The following is a 23574-nucleotide window of genomic DNA, read 5'->3' on the forward strand; positions in this document are numbered from 1 at the left end:
AAACAATGCTTATTTTACAACAAGGCTGGGAATGATAGACTATGCTTATTCTACAACAAGGCTGGAATTGGTAGACAATGCCTTTTTTACAACAAGGCTGGGAATGGTAGACAATGCTTATTTTACACCAAGGCTGGGAATGGTAGACAATGCTTATTTCACACCAAGGCTGGGAATGGTAGACAATGCTTATTTTACACCAAGGCTGGGAATGGTAGACAATGTTTATTTTATATCAAGGCTGGGAATGGTAGACAATGCTTATTTTACACCAAGGCTGGGAATGGTAGACAATGCTTATTTTACACCAAGGCTGGGAATGGTAGACAATGCTTATTTTACACCAAGGCTGGGAATGGTAGACAATGCTTACTTTAAAGCAAGGCTGGGAATGGTAGACAATGCTTACTTTAAATCAAGGCTGAGAATGGTAGACAATACTTATTTTACAAAAATGCTAAGTGAGTACTACATGCCCATATATTAGAATAAGCTATGACATGAACGATTGCTGCTTCTTTTGTGATAAAGTTTGTGTTGAGACTCAATCATTATATGTATACTACTTATAATAATGCTACAACAGTAACCATGGCTTGTTACTCTAATATGTACAAGTAGATTCATGCTTTATGTGCATATAATTTTTCCAGCTGATAAGTTCACAAATTCTCAAGGAATAAGGGTATCCTTCGTGATGTGTGTCATATTTTATTGTCTTTGTAGATAACTTTAACTAATTTCAAGCAATTTATTTCTTTTGATATGAAGTATAGATATATTTCTATATTTCACAGTTACTTATGAATAGCCTGATTGTGATTGGTGTAAATGTACCATGCCTGGCAAAAAAAATATATCAAGCAGAGTGAAAATGTTAAAATGACAATGAGCAACCTCTGCAATGCATCCCCATATGGAATTTATTGACTATATTGCCCTGACATTTTATATTGTCTTCAAAACATTTTTAAAATAGCCTTGCAGAAACGGACAGGTTGAGAGATTATAGCTAAATCAGCTATTTAAACCAAGCAAGGAGATGTTGATTTGCAAACAATGTATCATAGTAGGATATCTATAAGCTACTAAATTTATTTTGGCCAAACTATATATGAATAGCATTTACAGTGTATAGTTCTCAAGATGTAATCTTACCAGAAAGACACCATCAAAAGTAACAATTAGAAAACACTTATCACTGCACAGTTACCTATCTATTGTCATGTTGGCATGGTAATTCAAATGGACACCTTGGCAGCCATTACAAGATATGTTGGTTACTACAGGACATGCTGAATGGACATTGCATTTTTAATCATGAAACATGTCTATGATTTGCGCAAAGTGACTGTCTTGCAAAATGATCTACCTTTTCTAACACTGTTCATTGGAGTTTTAACACTGTCATGAGTTTTAACACTTTTCATGAGAGTTTTATCACTGTTCATGGTATTTTAACACTATTATGTGAGTTTTTATATTTTAACGTATGAGTGTTTTAACACAGTTCATGGGAGTTAATTTTTTAACATTGTTTCTGGCAATTTTAACATAGTTCATGAGAGTTTTAACACACCTCATATTTCATTTAAACATAATTTGTGGAAGAATTTACACCATTCATGGGAGTTTTAGCAGTGTCCATGGGAGTCATACAAATCAACTGTATATAAGTAAGAGCCTTATATTAATGGATTTACAACAAAGTTGTGTCCTGTCAGTCCATTATAACATAATGTGTGCACTTAATAAATATTGATATAATAAACCATGTTATGAACAGTTCTTATGAGTCAAGAACTAAAATAAAGTGCAATAAGCCAATTGTTGGTAATCATGATAAAACAGAATATAACAAATTTTATGTTGTTGTTTTCGTTATAACACCCTTTCTTAACACAAGATAGGTTATACATGGCAGCCAGTGTACCTGTTGGAGAAATAACCCAGGAAAACACTAGTAATAACCACCAATCCATAGGAAGACACTGGTAAGTTTTCCCATATACCCACATTGGTCAAAACCAAGACTGGAACCCAAGCAGAGGGGTGAGATGGAAGTGATTGGCAAAGGTAAGCATTTTTGACCACTCGCCCACCTGGGGTCCTAATATATAATAATAAATTAACTGTACAGGCATAAAATGAAGGTCTTTAGAATAGGGGACAAAATTATCATGGGGACCATATTATCATGGGGACCACATTATAATGGGGACAATAAACGTAGAAAAATGAGTAATACAATTTTTTTCTATATTAAGATACGAATACAGAGAAAAAATGCATTTAACATAAAGTTTACAGGTAGTAAACTAAACTAAGCTGTTTACAGGTGAAAATGTTTACAGGTAGTAAACTATACTAACCATTTTACAGGCTTAAATGTTTACAGGCAGTAAACTAAACTAAGCCTTTTACAGGCTTAAATGTTTACAGGCAGTAAACTAAACTAAGCCTTTTACAGATTTAAGGATTTAAAGGTAGTAAACTAAACTAAGCCCTTTTTTACAGGTGTAAATGTTTACTGGTAGCAAACTTAACTAAGCCTTTTACAGGTGTAAACACTGTAGCCATACTCTTCACCAATACATTTAACAAAGGAAGAATGTCACTGTGACCTACATTCAGTGGTCATGAATAGTACTTATCATGTAATCAAACTTTAATGACTAAAGATGTCACAAATGTATAAAAAATAGATAATTCAAATTTTAAAAATATGAAAATATACAAAATACAAATAATACGTATTATTATACAGTGCATAAACATTGTGATACTCCCAACTTAAAAAGATGTTTTTCATGTAGAAACTCTTACAATTTAAGATTGTAATATTTCTTTTACAATAAAACCAGAAGGTACACCTAGTGTGTATCCTTAAAAGAAATGAAGTAGAGCCTGTCATAGAGAAGAAGCTGCATTAAAAAAAAAAAAAATTACATTGTATAAATAATATTATCAAAGAGAATTACAACAATCACAAAGTAAAACAACCAAAATTACATTGTATAAATAATATTATCAAAGAGAATTACAACAATCACAAAGTTCAAGATTAAATGCTGCCATATAAAATACAATGAAACATTTTGTGTTCTTTTTAACAAAATTATCCCATGAGGCTCATTTGATTATTTATAATCTCACAAAACATACACACTAGTTACAGGGAACCTTGAATAAAATTTAAATATGTAACAAAAATATTTGTCTCAAAACATATTTTGACCCTCTTTCGCTATGCAAAACTCCCAATAATTCTCCCATAATGTTGTTTTCAAATAAGAGACATAAATGTATATCACAGGTATTTCTATTATGAAAATTATGATATCATCACAGTTTAATTAATTTAAAATATTTCTAACAAAAGAAAAAATAATAATATACATTTACTGACTGATTGTATCAACAATAGTAATGATAATTATACTTTAATAAATTATATGTACATTTATAAACAACATTCTTTATTTATATAATCAACTTAACAAATTTGGTTGCAAAAAACAATATTAATTACAAACTAGATTCTTGTCTCAAAAATGTGCAACACAAAAAACAAGTTGGAAAAAATAGAGAAATGTTTTACAAATTTATGGATTGCTTGGAATGTTAGCAATGTCATATGTATATGTATTCAAATGTATCAAGCAAATTATGTCTACCTCAAGGCCATAGAGAATGTCAAGCAAATTATGTCTACCTGAAGGCCATGGAGCATGTCAACCAAATTATGTCTACATCAAGGCCATACAGCATGTCAACCAAATTATGTCTACCTCAAGGCCAAGCATGTCAACTAAATTATGTCTACCTGAAGGCCATAGAACATGTCAAACAAATTATGTCTACCTCAAGGCCATAGAGCATGTCAATTATGTCTATCTCAAAGCCATACAGCATATCAAACAAATTATATTCGTCGACATCAAGTCAATACAGAAAGTCAACCAAATTACATTTGTCTACCTCAAGTCCATACAGCATGTGAAACAAATTATGTCTACATCAAGGCCATAGAGCATGTCAAGCAAATTATGTCTACCTGAAGGCCATAGAGCATGTCAACCAAGTTATGTCTACATCAAGGCCATACAGCATGTCAACCAAATTATGTCTACCTGAAGGCCATAGAGCATGTCAACCAAATTATGTCTATCTCAAGGCCATACAGCATATCAAACAAATTATATTCATCGACATCAAGTCCATACAGAATGTCAACCAAATTACATTTGTCTACCTCAAGTCCATACAGCATGTCAAACAAATTATGTCTATATCAAGTCCATACAGCATCTCAATTGAATTATTAAAGTCTACTTCATGCCAATACATCATGTGAATTAAATTATATATGTTTACCTTAAGTATATACAGCACATTAACCAATTTTATTTTGTCTACCTTAAGCAGTTTTCATACTCATGCTATGAAAGCCTTTGTTAAAAAGAGTTTCAAATTCAAAAAGTTCCAAAATGTGCCAGTGCAATTTTATAAATGCTGAAATGGCCTGAACATCTAACAAGGCTACTTATATAGGAAACAAATATGTCTATCAAATTTCAGTGTGTCAACTTTAAGTTGTTTTTTTAACTTAATTATGTTGAGAATTTGTTGAAAAAGTACAAGAATTTAAAAACTGTACCAGTAGATAGAACAATAACTGTAATGGCATGAAAGAATGATTTGTTATTTCTGATCTTGAGTGAGTGTAAAGAATCTTATTAATAAGGCATTCATTGTTACAGTAATACATTTGACATACTCTTGAGAAAGAAGGCTTCATCAACCTGTTTAGTTGATACTGAAAATTATGTGGCTCTAAATTTAAAAGATTTTGTGCTATTATGGTTGACTGGATATGTATAGGTGTACAATGGCAGGACAAAATCAACATGTCTCATTTTGTTATAGAAGTTGAACAATGAAAACTATGAAAATGTAGAATTTATCATAACTGTGTCAATATATAACATAAATAATTAGAACAGAGTTTAAATAAAAAATATCATTACAAATAATCTGGTTAAGAACCTGTGATACACATTGCTGTTGATAAAAGTACAGTTCTGTTACACGGAAAATGTCTAATCAGAACAGCTACATTGCATACATAAATACATTAAACTTGACATAGACGCTTTACAATTCTTTATCAACAATATCATAATATACTACTATCTTCAATAAACTGACAGATCACAGATTTAAACAAAAATATTGTGGGACTTTGAAATTATATATCTGGAAATCCATAATAAAAATGTATTCAATGTTAATATTCTTGCTATGCTTTGCAATAAGTAGGTTCCATTAACCTCCTTTTGTAAATATTTGAGCATGTTTTTAATGAAATTTTGACCTTATGTGCCCGAGTCTATGTAAAAACAGCAAGTATATGGCCCAGAATTGAAACACTTAGATGAAGAAATGGAATCTTCAAATACAGAATGATTACTAACCTACTATTTGATCACCAGAACAATAGAGATGGGAGGAAACTGAAATATTAGAAAAGAAAATTTACTCCTTTCCTAAAAATATCTTTTTTCTACCTATGTACCATATTATTTGATTTATAGATAACCCCAATAAAGAACCACACAAGTACTGTTAAAAATCAAGACCCCTCTAATCACAGGAAACTCCATTCCTGAGAAGCTTCAAACATGAAGTTCAGGGAATGCATGTTAAGCCCATAATCAGTTCAGTACTGTAGAACTTGTGACAATGCCATAAGATGAAAGGGTAAAAAACGTATGTCACACAATGAACTGCCTTACCTTCATAATGAGCATGACTAACCATGAAGAGAACCCATAAAGGAGTTTGGAAAATATATGCAAATGAAAACTTGACCAATACTATAATAGTTGTTGCCAGTGTTTTCAAAGTTACTGGCGTATCTTGCTTACCACTAATGCGGTTGCCAGGCCCCACAAAAATGATGTATTTTAAATCAAGCAAAGAAATGAGAGATATTGCATTTACCCAAGTATAAACATACTGAGCCGCTGGCAGCATCCGCCACGAAATTTCTTTGACAGATAAACAAGGTCCATTATATAATGACACTTAATCTTACTCAAAAATATTCTGACCAATCAAAGCACAGCATCATAAAGTTTGATTAAGACTTTTATGTCTGTAGTAACATCTATTACACAAGATAGTAAGTAAAGTTTAAGATGATGATGCCATCACCATAAGTAATAACAAATTTACTCAGCACATTAGGTACTAAACGTTGCTTTAGACAAAAATATGTACTCAGCAATTTGAGTACTAAATGTTACCCTAGACCAGGGTGGTCAAACATCTTCAACACCGTTGGCTACATGCAAAAAAAATGTAAAGCTTGTGCACCTTTTTATATATATATATATATATATATATATATATATATATATATATATATATATAGTAATTATGCTATAATAACAGAACACACTTTTTGTATGAGTGTGGACAACACAAAATGACCCGTGGGCCACATTTGGCTTGTGGGCCTGAAATTGAACCACTCTGCTCTACACTAAGAAAAAATGTACCCAACAATGCATACACTAAATGCTGTTCTAGCTAGGAAATCTTACTCAAAACTGACAAAAGTTTTTTAACTATTCAGAATTTTCTTTAAGAAAGGGGCTAACTTTATAATGTCAGTAAAACTCTAAAACATGCCAATACTAATAGACTACTTTGCAACACTATGGTTGGCATGGTGTGAAGTGTGAGCCATTAGTCATATGTATGTGTAAAGCTTGTTTGGGGTAGTCAAGTCTAAAAGTTTCAATACATACACTAAATTACGAATGCAAGATTTACAAAACTTTCTACATGTATCCAAGGTTTACAATAACTGAAATAATGCCATTTAATCAAAAATTTTTGAGACTCAACCTTTCCTTCTATCCACCCGCTTGGCTTACTGAACAGCTGACTTCTATTATATTGTGCATTCTGCACATATCTGAACTTGGAATTGTTTCATTTATGTCTTTTACCGCTTATTATGATAAGATATGCCTCTGTTGAATATATCTGACAATTTTGGCACAAACTCTTTTATCATTGTGATATTGTTTCCTACTGATAACTAGATATACATAATGAAAGAATGTCAATAAATAAATGTAACTATGTGAACATATCATAAGGATGCTTTTGTAGGCTCGACAATGATCAAGAATCTAGTTTACTAATTGACAAGATGTTTCTTAAAATCATATGTTACTAATCAAAATTTCTGTAAATAGATGATATAAGTAAATCATGCAGATAAGCAGTGTAATTTATAGACATTGTTAGCAGCATTGTCAATAAATCAGCCTGTAATATGTGTAACAGCCAATCATTGTCAACTTCTGTTTATTTTTGTAGGAATGCCACATTCAGTGTATAAATCCTAAAAACTTTATCTTTATGAAGTAATGGAAATACCCATTATGCAAACATCTTACACAGAGATTTGAAAATATATAAATGGAATGGATAGTTCCTGCATCACAGACAGTAACATGCATGTTCTATTATGGTGTAACAATTTTATAAATGTTTACAGGCAATAAACTAAACCAAACCATTTATGTGCGTAAATGATATAACCTTACACTAAGTGTCTTGTATATAATTAAAATTCCATAGATCTCAATATCTGAAAACCATTATCCTTTAAAACCTGAATATTTTGGTGTCCAAACTGTTGTTATTCTTTAATTTTATCAAACTTCCCCATACACTGAAAATTAAAAATAAATTTTTTAGTCTAAAATATTAAATTGTTATATTAGAATGAACAGCATAATAATGAGAATTGCTCTGTTCCTGTGGACAACCTGAGTCTTATGTCTTTGACCACGCATAGTAAAACAAACTCTGTTCCTGTGGACAACCTGAGTCTTATGTCTTTGACCACGCATAGTAAAACAAAACCCAACCTGTGCATTCTCATACTGTCATTTATTGGGCTGTATTATACTTTCGATCAGAATAACTTTCACCAATGGAAAGGCCCTGGTCCATGTTTCCATTTTTAGAATGCTTTCAAGACTAATATTTTCAGTCTACCAATTAGCCAGAATGAAGTGAAGACTAATGTTTTCAGTATACCCTATTATCCAATCAAATTACAGCTTATACATAATGATTTTTATTCCATTGAAAGGTTAGACTGACAGGTCACTCCTTTCAGACTAATTTAATAAGTAATTAATTATCTAATTTTCTTGCAATGAACAGAAATCATTGGTCTACTTTTAGCACTGAACAGGAATCACTGACCTATGTTTAGTAATGTTAAACAACAACATGAGATTCAGTCAAAATGGAAATTTAAATCTGCTGAAACCCAGTGATTTGTACGTTCTTGCCATTTTACTGTGTCATTGGAAATATGTATTTATAGCATTTAAAGGTCATGCAAGGTCAATATGGAAAATAGTTAACTGATAAAACAGATACTGATGTTATGAGAGTATATTTATCAGAAATATCTGTTACAACAGTTTGTATTTATGCCAAACCAAATGTTCACATACAGAAGAATAAGTACATGTATGGAAGCCATGAAAATCTCAGCTGATAGAACATCCTGCTCATTATTCATGGAGAACAGGTTCAATACCTGCAAAGGCCAGCCAGGTAGGATGCCAGTGTGTCCTTGGGAAAGACACTTTTTATCTACTTCAATGGATTGATATAGACAACAATGAGTTAAAAGTGCTGTTAAAACCAACCAACCAATGTACATGAGACCAAGTCATTGAAAAACATACATGCAGTATAAATTTTGATAGAAACGTACATTCTGTAGAATATAGTTATATGACATTGACATATATACAGTACTTATCAGGCATGTACATCAGTACTCATTACAGTGCTCATCAGACATGTACATCAGTACTCATTACAGTATTCATCAGGCATGTACATCAGTACTCATTACAGTATTCATCAGGCATGTACATCAGTACTCATCACAATACTCATCAAGCATGTACATCAGTACTCATTACAGTATTCATCAGACATGTACAACAGTACTCATCACAGTACTCATCAGGCATGTACATTAGTATTCATCATGGTATTCATCAGGCAGGTACATCATTACTCATTACAGTACTCATCAAGCATTACATCATTACTCATTACAGTACTCATCAGACATGTACATCAATATTCATTACAGTACTCATAAGGCATGTATATCAGTACTCATTAAAGTACTCACCAAGCACCAATACTCATTGCAGTACTCATTGGGTATGTATATCAGTACTCATTACAATACTCAGCAAGCATGCACATCAGTATGCATTACAGTACTCACCAAGCATGCATATCAGTACTAATTAAAGTACTCATCAGGCATGCACATCAGTACTCATTACAATACTCACCAGACATGTATCTCAGTACACATCACAGTACTCATCAGGCATGCATATCAGTACTCATTACAGTACTCATCAGGCATGTACATCAGTACTCATCACAGTACACATCAAACATGTACATCAGTAACCATTACAGTACTCATCAGGCATGTACATCAGTACTCATTACAGTACTTGTCAAACATTTACATCTGTACACATTACAGTACTCATCAGGCATGTACATAAATACACATAACAGTATTCATCAAGCATGTACATCAATACTCATTACAGTACTCATCAGGCATGCACATCATTACTCATTACAGTATTCACCAAAAATGTACAACAGTACTCATTACAGTACTCATCAGATTTTACAGCAGTACTCATTACAGTACTCACCAGATATGTACATCAGTACTCATTACAGTATTCATCAAACATATACACAAATACTCATTACAGTACTCATCTGGCATATACACCAGTACTCATTACAGTACTCATTACAGCACTCATCATGCATAAACATCAGTACTCATTACAGTATTCATCAAGCATGTACATCAGTACTCATTACAGTACTCATCTGACATGTACATCAGTACTCAGCATGCATGTACAATTACAAGATTTAAAGTATCTTTTAGCAGATAGCTACAAATATGAAAACAGTTCTGAAACTGGCCAAACACTGATTACAGTCAGAAGGGAATGATTTTGCATCTTTAGAATCAGGGAACATAATAAACTCCATGACTCTGTATTAAAATTAGTATGCTAACAAAAGTATTCTATTGTCTGTTGAACGTTTTTGCTTCATCAGAATTAAGAACCATCATAAACTCTGTTTTAAACTCTTCAAAACTGTTGTAGGACACAGGGATATCAAGTCGGTATGCACAGGTACTTGCAATTGGACATCTTGCAATCCCCTGAGTATCATTGAAGCCAACAGTGATGAAAAAGGAAGGAATTTTTCTATCTGCAGTGACAAACTGGACAAAGGACAACAAGGTCTCCTCTGAAAGGTCTTGTATAAGGTCTCTGGAATAGCAAAAAGAAACAAGAGCTTAAGAATGAATGAAACTGTAAAGAACACTTGGAATTTATTTCCAAAATATGCATTTATTGTAGTTTAAAATATTGTAGCGTTCTTAAATGCCTGTAAAGATTAGCAAATCATATTTACAAGTTTAATCAATCTAGCAATTTCTCTGTAAAAGTTTTTCAGTGATTGGTGGTCTGCAACATACATGCACATTATATGTAAAATGTTGTAAGATATCCTCTTGCAGGAGTGGGTTTTGTACAAGTTTCGATTTCTTTGTGACTTAACACAAATTCTTTGCTAGCTAATTGTCTTGTTAACTATAACTTTAAATTACTTCCACAAACAAATATTCTTGATATTAAATCTTGCAAATGTACACTTGAAGCAACTTTATATCTGTTCATTTTCTGCATAAAAATTGTATGACAAAGAAAGAAATGATGAGATCAATTTTACATGCATATGAGGGATACCTGAGATAGCCAAATACACGTATTTCATTGGGATTCTGTAGTGGCCAGGTCTCACATCGTATCTTTGGCCAGACATTTTCTGCAGTAATGAGAAAATCTTCATAAAGATGATCCAAGTGTTCCAATGTCATGTGCATCCAAAAGTGTTTCATATGTTTTCGAGGAATTCCCTTCCGCATGTTTTCACAGAAAAACTTCGGCTTGATGCAAAGTTCATTTTGAGCAAGGTTGATCACATGCTGTCTTAGGGTTGCAGCTCTAGGTAAGATTCCCATCCCAAATTTCATGAAAAATTCCTGGAGTTTGTCTATGTCCTCTTCCTCCATATTGTTAAAGCTGTTCAAAGAGGACTTCAGAAGTTCTCTATCTTCATTGTCAAGGAATAAGAAGAAATCTTCGAGTAATGTGTCTGGATTTACATCACATGTATCATATATAATAACCATAAGAGTGCTTCTGCACATCTGGATAGGAATGGATCTCAATGTTGCCGTGCTAAGAGAAAATATTCGGCCCAAAGTGACGAAGTCCTTTTTCTCTGAAAGTCTTTCAGGACGAAGATGGGGAACAAATGCCTCATTTCCATGGAAATACCTTTCTTTAACCTCATTCCAAAAGACTGTAAGCATATCCCTTGTCACTCCACCCCCGTCAACTCCTTCCTCATCTGAAACCATAAACTATTAACTAGAAAACAGTGCTGTAGCATCAAAAGTAGAGTGCTTAGCAGCCAAAAAAGCATGTATGCTCAGAGTGCTGCAATGTTCTTAGTAGAGTCCTTAGGAGACAAAACAAATTTGTATGCCCTCAGTACTGTAATGTTGTTAGTAAAATGCTTTGCAGACAAAAATGTTTGATTTAAAAAATTTTAATTTGAAAACTTATATGGCTGCATGAAATTCTAACCAGGTCATACTATTACCCATAAAATCATGTATATCAAATTTTATTTGTCTACCTATAGTGGGTTTTGCTAAGCTTTGCTATCAAGGCATTATTCAAAACTGTTCGCAATTAGGAAAACAAATTAAAAAACTTCTGTAATGGCATGAATTCAACTTTGTTGGCATATATGTGCATATCAAATTTCATATGTTTATACTTTAAGTAGTTTTCATTTAAAAATGCAGAACTATCAAAAGCCTTTAAGTCCAAATGTTCAAAAATGTGTTAATTTTTTTAAAACAAATGCTGTATTGGCTTAAAATGTTAATAATGCTTTTACCAGTGATCTTAATAATGTAAAATTCATGGTTCTGCTTATGCATGTGCTAGTATTTAATCACACTGCACAATAATGGCTAAATTATGCCAATAAAAAAAAGCTCTTCAGATGTAATCATGAAGAATGGCACCAAACATATGAATGACAACACACCTTAAATATGTCAAAATCTGCTAAAATGTATGTAACATAATATTAAAAGGTAAAAATTTCAATCCTAAAATTATACCTTTAAATTTCTTATATAATACATTATCTCAAAAAGTTTAATATTTTCTTGAGTGGTAAATCATCAGAAAGTCCGTCCCTGAATTAATATTAGAAAGGTTATGTTGATGCACTTGACAAGAATGCAATCGACTGTCAGTGGACAAAGCAGGATGTACATTCTGGTCCATGTTCACCCATTAGAATTTATGCATGAGTAGGGTGTATTCAATACGTAACATAATACCATCCCATGTCTGGGAGTCTTTCAACAATGGGTTTCAATTATTCCGAAGCTCTCTTGTGGACTTTTCAATTTATTTGGCCAGGTAGGAAGAACATGCTAATGTATATAATATCTTAAGTCAGAATGTGGAATCAGGGTAACTGCAAAGCTGCTGCAGGGCAGCTTTTGATATACCAGTCAGAAATGGGTAACTGCAGGGCATCTTTGATACACCAGTCAGAAATGGGTGACTGCAGGGCAGCTTTTGATATACCAGTCAGAAATGGGTAACTGGAGGGCATCTTTGATACACCAGTCAGAAATGGGTGCCTGCAGGGCAGCTTTTGATATACCAGTCAGAAATGGGTAACTGCAGGGCATCTTTGATACACCAGTCAGAAATGGGTGACTGCAGGGCAGCTTTTGATATACCAGTCAGAAATGGATGACTGCAGGGCAGCTTTTGATATACCAGTCAGAAATGGGTAACTGCAGGGCATATTTGATAAACCAATCAGAAATGGGTGACTGCAGGGCATCTTTTGATATACCCATAAGAAATGGGTGACTGCAGGGCAGCTTTTGACCTAACAGTTAGCAATGGGTAACTGCAGGGCTTCTTTTTATGTTTTATCTCACCTTTCAGTATCCTTATACCAATATAACTAGGCAGCTTACTTACTGCACAGAGTACTTTTTCCAAACTATAGTATATTTTTATAACATCTGGGATAATAACAAGGTGTCAAATTTATGGCTTTAAAAGGGCTTTCAGTATGGAAAGAGAATCTAAAATGATTATGAAAATTGTTTCAATCGAGAGGTTTTAAAGTAGTTAAAATATCTGTAGCAAAAGTTGAATATTTATTGGCAATCAGTTCAAGATGGTGCCATGGTTTGGTGCAATGGCAGCTCCTATCAAGTCTTGATCTTTTAAACTATCAGTATGTAGGGAAATATGGCCACAACAGATGGAATTTATTTCATTGATTTTACTCCAGAAAAGGAGATGAGTTGTTGAGGACTATTTGAGATCACATGTGGCTTACAGGGACTGCAAGACAGTTTGGGTTTACATGTGGCTTACAGGGACTGCAAGACAGTTTGGATTTACATGTGGCTTACAGGGACTGCAAGACAGTTTGGATTTACATGTGGCTTACAGGGACTGCAAGACAGTGGATTTTTTGTCCTAAGTACTATACATCATATGTGGGATTAAATGGTATGGAAGATAGTTTGGTATTTGGAACTAAATGCTATATCATATGTGGGATTATACGGAATGGACAATATTTCTGGAGTACACTGAAGATAGTTTGGTATTTGGACCTAAATGCTATATATATGTGAGATTAAATGGAATGGACAATATTTCTGGAGTACACTGAAGAGACAATATTGTTCACATGATGTAAAGCAATGATCTGCTTTCTTCTACATGAAAGCATTCTAAAACGGAATTTCTAAATACACCTAAATAAAATCCCAAGTCCTGAGTGTGTACTGGATGAAGCATCCTCAGGTATGATTTACAAGCTCATCCATAAACAGCTGAGCCCTGGTCAAGTTTAAACCTTACTAATGAACTGAATATCTGAAGAAAGACCTTCCAATCTGCTCTCTATATGGAAATGGTTGTTATTGTTGTTGTTGTTGTTGTTGTACAGTTTAACACCATTTTTCAGCACAAAATAGGCTATAAATGGCAGCCAGTATTAATGGTGGAGGAAGAACCCAGGAAAATCCCAGAAAGAACCACCAACTCATGAGAAGCTACTGGCAAGCTTTCTCACATACCCACATTGGCCGAATCTGAGACTTAAACCCATGCAGACAGTGGTGACATGGCAGTGATCCGTAACAGAGAGCACTTTAGACCACTCAGGCACTCAGGGCCCTTCATATGGAAATGAAAACAAAATTCTAAATTGCATCTATGGATGTTACTGGCATGCTTTATCGCATACCCACATTGGCCAAAATCCGAGACTCAAACCCACAAAGACATTGGTGAGATGGCAGTGATCCATAATGGACAGCACTTTAGACCATTCGGGCAATCAAGGCCCTTCATATGGAAATGAAAACAAAATTCTAAATTGCATCTATGGATGCGTATTCCATGGGTCTTTCCTGGATCCCAAGGATTACTGGAAGAGCCTAATGGTAATGTGCTGATAAGTATCGAAATCAGATTCATTTCTGAAGGCAAAATGTCAGAACGCAGCTGAGATTCAGGAAAGGATAAGCCATTCAGAAAGTGAGAAAAAAAGCAAAACTATATTTCTTAATTCATCATGGTCTTTGTGAAATTCTGAAAAACAAAGCCATCCAGTTTCATGAGTGTAGGTGGCAGAGTAGCTTAAAGTGCTTGTCTTTACAGATCACTGACATCTGACCTCTTTCCAAGTAGGCAAAAAGGTTGATGTTTATTATTTTATACCTTAGAAAGAACAGTTAGTAATAAATATTAAACATGATTGCTTTAAATACGCATATATCAAAATGCAATGTTTTTCCCAGCCAGCTGTATGAGCATACTGTCAAATGAAGGTATGTCAGCCAGCTGTATTAGGATACTGTTAACTGAGGGCATGTCAACTAGCTGTATTAGGATCCTATCAACTGGAGATATGTCATTCAACTGTATTAGGATCCTGTCAACTGAAGGCACATCAGTCAACTGTAGTAGGATACTGTCAACTGGAGGCATGTCAGATAACTGTATTAGGATACTGTCAACTGGAAGCATGTCAGCCAGCTGTATTAGCATACTGTCAACTGGAGGCATGTCAGCCAGTTGGATTAGGATACTCTCAACTGGAGGCATGTAAATCAACTGTGCTAGGATCCTGTCAACTGAAGTCCTGTTAAACAACTATATTAGGCTACTGTCAACTGGAGGCATGTCAGACAACTGTATTAGGATACTGTCAACTGGAAGCATGTCAGCCAGCTGTGTTAGGATACTGTCAACTGGAGGCACATCAGCCAACTGTATTAGGTTACTCTCAAATGTAGGCATGTAAATCATCTGTATTAGGATACTGTCAACTGGAGGCATGTCAGCCAGTTGTATTAGGATACTGTCAACTGGAGGTATGTCAGCCAGCTGTATTAGGATACTGCTGACTAGTGTCATGTTTTTCTAGTTATTAACTCACTGTACAGTGTAGCAAGATACATGTACTGACTTAACACTGAAGTGGTAGGAGATACGAGGTAAAGGAATAACATGCGAAATCTATTTTTTAGACTTCAGAGTGTGCTTTTAGGCATCATGTGACTGAGAACCCTTGATTCTACAATACACTCATAAAAATTAGGCACATTTTTTTTCTCTCTTCATCAAGTTCATACAGGGAAAGAGAAAATGTATGAAAGTGAGAGTGAGAAATGGAGAAAGACATCAAGACAACACATAAAATGAATGCAATATACCAGTAAATATCAATTTTACCAAAGAACAGTTTTGTTTCCAAACTGGATACAAGTAATCCCAGAGGTGAAACCACCACCGTGGTCAAATTATCATGATTGCAGAAAAATCAAATTTCTCTCTCTTTCTGACACATTTGAATCAAATTCTCAATTATAAAATAAATCTTCAAGTCTAATTAAATATACATGGGCCTCTAAGGTTCAAGATTTGTGATCATTGTCACTGATGCACAAGATATTTTGGACCTGTTTTGTTTTTTGATTTAGTAATTAGTTTTTCATGAATGCTGATGAAGCCTGGAAACTCATGAGTAATCTGATTGTCGTAGAATAGAAACTAAGTGGGTTTTTGGACTAAATGAATAAGACAAACACAATGTGAGAAAGATGGAAATTTATGAAATGAATTAATAAAGAAAAATATATGATGTAAAAATACAATGATTCTCTCACGCTCTCAACATACGATTGACTCAAATCACTCTACACAACATTCACACATTGAAAATAAACCAAAAATATTAAATCAATATGAAGTACAGATCCAAGAAACCTCATGGACTGCAGATACGCTTCAAACAGTATTTTACACTACAAGAGAGATTCATATAATCTCGAATATGAACTCCTATTAAGATTCAAAATAATCTTATGAACACAACTAAGATTCAAAATAATCTTATGAACATAAAAATGCAATTGGAACAACAATTGAACCAAACGTATGCTTCTAGACCCCTTGTACAGTCGCACAATTCCTTGGGTTGGCCCACACTCTTATCGGCCGCTTGCACCCTTTATGGATCCACCACATGTACAGTCATACGTATACACACGTACAGACAGCATACAGCACCCTTTTTAATTTGCTACGTCTACATCCATGGCACAGACATGCGTACATACATACATACGTATCGACAGCACACAGCCTTAAATACTCTGGAAACTCCAGACAGCTCTAAACAACTTTAGACAGCTTCAGACAGCTCTAGTCATATTCACAGTCACAATCACAGTGACAGTCACATCAGCTACAATAAAACCAAATTGGTCATAATAATAGTTTCTGTATAATCTCTAGATATATGATAATACTTTAACCTCTAATAGTGACTTGTAATTCAAAGTTTAAATCTGCATTGTAATAAATGCATTATTACCACGATAAGACATTACAAACCGAATAAGCTTCACATATCAAATGAAATGTAAATTTAACACTTACCCCTATGGCTGGAGAACAATGGAGAGCGTACACTCCTTGACGTGATCCAAAACGACCAGTGTTGGTTTTAGAAATTGATCTTACTTAAATCCATAGGAGAGTGAGCAAAAGTCAGGGTAAAATACCCATGCATATCATGTTATTAATGTTCCTTCGTCACAAGTAATTTCTGGCGAGGTACATGTTAATACAGTCGCTTACCTGGGAAAACACGTCTTTACCCTAGATAACGTTGTACTCATGCACAATGAGAAATAGTCAAATAGTTCTAAGGCAAAACCAAGTTATTTCTTTGCCTAATTCTGTGACACTGATAACACGGATTCCATGCTTCATGTGACCTGCACAGGTAGCAGTAGCCATTTATGTTTCAGCTTTATGTAAGTCATTTTTTTATGACATCATGGATACTTCCAGAAAACTCATTTTACTAGAGGGAATAGTCCCATCAGATGTGCTATAAACTAAACATCTAAATGCCAGTGTTTCATTGGGTACTTGTAATGTGGGTGACCAAACTTGCTTCCACAGAATTGTGATAGAGGCAGAAACAAATTTGCACTGAAATGTGGTTGCAACACATTCAGAGATACTTGTATGTGGGAATGGGATATTTGTGTTTTATAAACAAGGATGAGTATCCAGACAGTTCCAGTAACAGAATTAGGTATTATTAACCATCCTCTTACAAAGGCCTTGTTAAGACTTGCAACATGGACCAGTGAATATTGCTTTTAAGACATACTGTAATAGATGTTTTGTCAATAAATTTATCTGAACCTCCCTTATTGTCAGAAGTGATATATTCTTCTAATTTTACTATACACCTTGCGTTGGAATAAAGCAATCACATATAAAGCATACATCCATGGAATATTTGTGGATTGAGACTTACCAATGAAGCTGGTGAAAATTAGATGAGTTCCAGTGGAAGAGTCCTCAAATAAACTCAGTACATCTGTCATTATTTGACTCCTTCGTACCATCAGCCTCTGTGGTGGGTGTTTCAGCATGGAATGTAGACTATTCAGATCTATAAGACGTAAAAGTTTGCTTCTTAGAATTAAATACTACTGTAGTCCCCATGTTATTATACAAGATTGGCAGCAGAAGAGGTTGTCTTATAAAAGAGGTGGCCTCAAATGAAGTGGGCAAATATCTATTCTGATGTCAAGCAAATAGCTTTATAACCAAGGTGGCTTCTCTTATGATTAGCCTTTTAACATGACAATGATTTAATCTCTTTAAGTTTTAGAGATTTCATGCACTATTTTGTGAGATATAAACTTAATAAGATATTTTGTAAACATCTTCCAGAATAAAGAGCAACCAACTTGTTACTGTGTCTATGCCTAGAAAAATTATGCAAATAACAGGGTTTTATATATATAAATGGGAACAATTTTAAAATGATAGGAAAACTTGTCCAGTAAAGAGGATACTAAGCGCATGGACATGCTGAGTTACCATGTGTAATACACAACCAGAATAAAGTAAACTAAAGTTAGATCAGGAATAGGAAAAGGTCATCATATATATATATATATATATATATATATATATATATATATATATATATATATATATATATATATATATATATATATATATATATATATATATATATATATATATATATATTCATATGTTTGTGTTTCTTTTAATGATTTAATGTAAAATACACTTGATACACAAACTGCATTGACAGTAGTATATATTCGAGGTTATTAGACAAATAGCATTCAGCAATTGCATTGTAGTTACATCAGCAAACAAGCCTTTTGTAAACTGAAATCATTGAATAAAAAAATTAATATAAGCAAATCATTGCAGTGAATCTTGTCACTATGTCTTATTTAAAGAAAATCCATGATCTTGTACAGCTTAGAATAGCACACAATATTGTTACATGCATTTGCAATGTCTTTAACAATTGTTGCAGTAATGTTTCCAGAATTTGTCATCTGTCCACAAGTGTGTTATTTTCATAATGGTAACAATTGGGAGGGTCAGGTCTGACTATGGAAGAGAGGCATCAATGCAATGAAATTTGATATAAAAATGAAGGACAAATTAAATGTCAGTATCCAATCATATGGGATCTTCTTTTTTTATAAAATGAATCAGACATTTTAACTTTAAAATAAACCTGAGCAGATGGATTATATAATTTATCTACCAGCATATATGTGGTATGAATTTTTTTACATCAGTCTCTCAGCATGTTTAAACTAGGATAATAACTTTTATTAATCAGTCTCTTTGCATGTTTTAATTAGGTTATTACACCCTTTAAATCAGTTTCATAGCAGGTTTTAATTATGCATAGCTTAAGATTTAACAGCAAAATATCTTGAGCAATTTACTCAAACAAGGAAAATTCATGCAGAAGATTAGGCTTAGTTAACCTTTTATTTCTTTTCATTTCCACAGTTTTGTCAAAACCTTAACTGCAAAAGTGAAGATGAATGCTGATAATTTGATTATCTCTTTGCAAACAATACGGCATGCATTCAAACTGCATCTAGTGTCTGAATTAGGTCACATTTTTTAACTAAGTTTCATTCCCCTATCTCAGAAGGCCATCTAGTTTATGAATTAGGTTTTTAGCCATGTTTCATTTTCATATTTTAGATGGCATTAGAAGTGCAACTAGTGACTGAATTAAGTCACATTTTTAACCAGGTTTAATTCTCCTATTCCATAAGGTTTTAGAAATAAACTGCAGAAAATGAGTTACAAAATCTAACAAACATCTTTGACCATAAAAATAAAATGCTTACCATAATACTTGAAATGCCATCAAACTGTAAGGCATACGTTTTCCATGGTTTATACCGCAAATAAGAACTTAAGATGTAATGTAGAAACGAATGAATCTCAAAACAAGAACCCCACAGTGGCATGCAACACACCTTATGATGGTGCAAAATATACCAAGTTTCATCCATTGCTCTCAAAAAGATTTATTGTTACAAAGTGGATAGCGAAATCTGATTAGAATCATAAAAATGTGAACAATGACCCTGACCCCTGAAGATACGATCCCCAGTTAGATGTGTGTGACACACTTCTTACAACGATGTACAAGTATACCATATTTCATACATCAGTCTCAAACAGCTTTGAACTTAAAGTGTGGAAGGAAAATTGTGTTGGAAACATAAAATATGGAGTCATGACCATGAAGTTATGGATAGAACCCCCAAATGTGGTATATAACACACCTTCTAGTGATGATTTGTAAGTATATCCTTTAGTCTTTAACAGCGGGAAATTGTGATGGACAGCACACAATAATGAACCATGACAATCAACTTGAAGATAGCACCTCCAATGTGGTACATGACACACCTGTTAGTTATTATTTCTAAGTATCAAAATTTCATCCCTTAACCTCAAATGTCTTTAAAATTAAACAGCAGGCAGAAAGTGTGATGAAAAGGTAAAATATTGAGGCATGATCTTAACACTGAAGACAGGAATCCCAATGTAGTACGTGACACTTTCTTTGAGCCATTATCTTAACACCAAAGACAGGAACCCCAACGTAGTATGTGACAATTTCTTTGAGCCATTATCTTAACATTGAAGACAGGAACCCCAATGTAGTATGTGACAATTTCTTTGAATCATGATCTTAACACCGAAGACAGGAACCCCAATGTAGTATGTGACACTTTCTTTGAATCATGATCTTAACACTGAAGGCAGGAACCCCAATGCAGCAACTGACACTTTCTTTGAGCCATGATCGTAACAGAAATCCCATTGTAGAATGTGACACTTTCTTTGAGCTATGATCTTAACACTGAAGACAGGAACCCAAATGTAGTATGTGACACTTTCTTTGAGCCATGATCGTAACAGGAACCCCTATGTAGTATGTCACACTTTCTTTGAGCCATGATCTTAACACTGAAGGCAGGAATCCCAATGTAGTATGTGACACTGTCTTTGAGCCTTGATCTTAACACTGAAGACAGGAACCCCAATGTAGTATGTAACACTTTCTTTGAGCCATGATCTTAACACTGAAGACAGGAACCCAAATGTATTATGTGACACTTTCTTTGAGCCATGATCTTAACACTGAAGACAGGAACTCCATTGTAGCATGTGACACTTTCTTTGAGCCATGATCTTAACACTGAAGACAGGAACCCCAATGTAGTATGTGACACTTTCTTTGAGCCATGATCTTAACACTGAAGACAGGAACCCCAATGTAGTATGTAACACTTTCTTTGAGCCAATTGATCTTAACACTAAAGACAGGAACTCCAATGTAGTATGTGACACTGTCTTTGAGCCATGATCTTAACACTGAAGGCAGAAACCCAAATGTAGTATGTGACACTTTCTTTGAGCCATGATCATAACAGGACTCTCCCAATGTAGTATGTGACACTTTCTTTGAGCCATGATCTTAACACTGAACACAGGAATCCCAATGTAGTATGTGACATGTTCTTTGAGCCTTGATCTTAACACTTAAGACAGGAACCCAAATGTAGTATGTGACACTGTCTTTGAGCCATGATCTTAACACTGAAGGCAGGAACCCAAATGTAGTATGTGACACTTTCTTTGAGCCATGATCATAACAGGACTCTCCCAATGTAGTATGTGACACTGTCTTTGAGCCATGATCTTAACACTGAAGACAGGAACCCCAGTGTAGTATGTGACACTGTCTTTGAGCCATGATCTTAACACTGAAGGCAGGAACCCAAATGTAGCATGTGACACTTTCTTTGAGCCATGATCATAAAAGGACTCTCCCAGTGTAGTATGTGACACTTTCTTTGAGCCATGATCTTAACAATGAAGACAGGAACCCCAATGTAGTATGTGACACTTTCTTTGAGCCTTGATCTTAACACTTAAGACAGGAACCCCAGTGAAGTATGTGACACTTTCTTTGAGCCATGATCTTTACACTGAAGACAGGAACCCCAATGTAGTATGTAACACTTTCTTTGAGCCATGATCTTAACACTGAAGACAGGAACCCCAATGTAGTATGTGACACTGTCTTTGAGCCATGATCTTAACAATGAAGGCAGAAACCCAAACGTAGTACGTGACACTTTCTTTGAGCCATGATCATAACAGGACTCTCCCAATGTAGTATGTGACACTTTCTTTGAGCCATGATCTTAACACTGAACACAGGAATCCCAATGTAGTATGTGACACGTTCTTTGAGCCTTGATCTTAACACTTAAGACAGGAACCCCAATGTAGTATGTGACACTTTTTTTGAGCCTTGATCTTAACACTTAAGACAGGAACCCCAGTGAAGTATGTGACACTTTCTTTGAGCCATGATCTTAACACTAAAGACAGGAAGCCCAATGTAGTATGTGACACTTTCTTTGAGCCATGATCGTAACAGGGACACCTATGTAGTATGTCACACTTTCTTTGAGCCTTGATCTTAACACTTAAGACAGGAACCCCAGTGAAGTATGTGACACTTTCTTTAAGCCATGAACTTAACACTGAAGACAGGAACCCCAATGTAGTATGTGACACTTTCTTTGAGCCATGGTCGTAACAGGAACCCCTGTGTAGTATGTCACACTTTCTTTGAGCCATGATCGTAACAGGAATCCCAATGTGGTATGTGACACTTTCTTTGAGCCATGATCTTAACACTGAAGACAGGAACCCCATTGTAGTATGTGACACTTTCTTTGAGCCATGATCTTAACACTGAAGACAGGAACCCCAATGTAGTATGCGACACTTTCTTTGAGCCATGATCTTAACATTGAGGACAGGAACTCCAATGAAGTATATGACACTTTCTTTAAGTCATGATCGTAACAGGAATCCCAATGTAGTATGTGACACTTTCTTTGAGCCATGATCTTAACACTGAAGACAGGAACCCAAATGTAGTATGTGACACTTTCTTTGAGCCTTGATCTTAACACTGATGACAGGAACCCCAATGTAGTAGGTGACACTTTCTTTGAGCCATGATCTTAACCCTTTACCTCACAGAGCAAAGTTACCCAGTGCAGTGAGCTATTAATAGAACACCTGTTACCTATTTGACTCCATACACATAGGCCTGCCTGTTAACTGTTAAGCAATGTAGTGTATCTTACGTTTAACAGCAATTTTAACCATTTTATATTTTTGGTACACATCTATTATGTGTGGAAAAATTTAAGAGTAAAGTCTGATTGTTATAGCTGTGTAATTACTTTTCTTTGAAGAATTTTTTATGTGCTTTAAAATCTTGAAAGAACTCTTTCACCATCAAGTCAGGGAAGCCGCATGACCAACTGTAGCTACC

The 23574-nt window shown here is 34.5% G+C and overlaps 1 protein-coding gene across 4 annotated transcripts in view; it reads right to left on the reverse strand.

Moving 5' to 3' along the window:
• Window positions 1-695: 695 nt before the first annotated feature.
• LOC149794592 (uncharacterized) overlaps window positions 696-23574 on the reverse strand; it is a 72946-nt gene continuing 50067 nt past the window's right edge. For all 4 annotated transcript variants that reach the window (XM_089968878.1, XM_089968877.1, XM_089968880.1 and 1 more), the window contains 3 exons: window positions 18157-18294; window positions 10932-11598; window positions 696-10451 (listed from right to left, as the gene is read on the reverse strand). In XM_089968878.1, coding sequence (XP_089825004.1) covers window positions 10199-10451; window positions 10932-11598; window positions 18157-18294 — 1058 coding nt within the window. In that variant the 3' untranslated portion in view covers window positions 696-10198. The remainder of the gene's footprint in view (window positions 10452-10931; window positions 11599-18156; window positions 18295-23574) is intronic.

This window comes from Sinohyriopsis cumingii, chromosome 8, assembly GCF_028554795.1.
Source record: "Sinohyriopsis cumingii isolate HCF-2022 chromosome 8, ASM2855479v2, whole genome shotgun sequence".
NCBI classification, from domain to species: Eukaryota; Metazoa; Mollusca; class Bivalvia; order Unionida; family Unionidae; genus Sinohyriopsis; species Sinohyriopsis cumingii.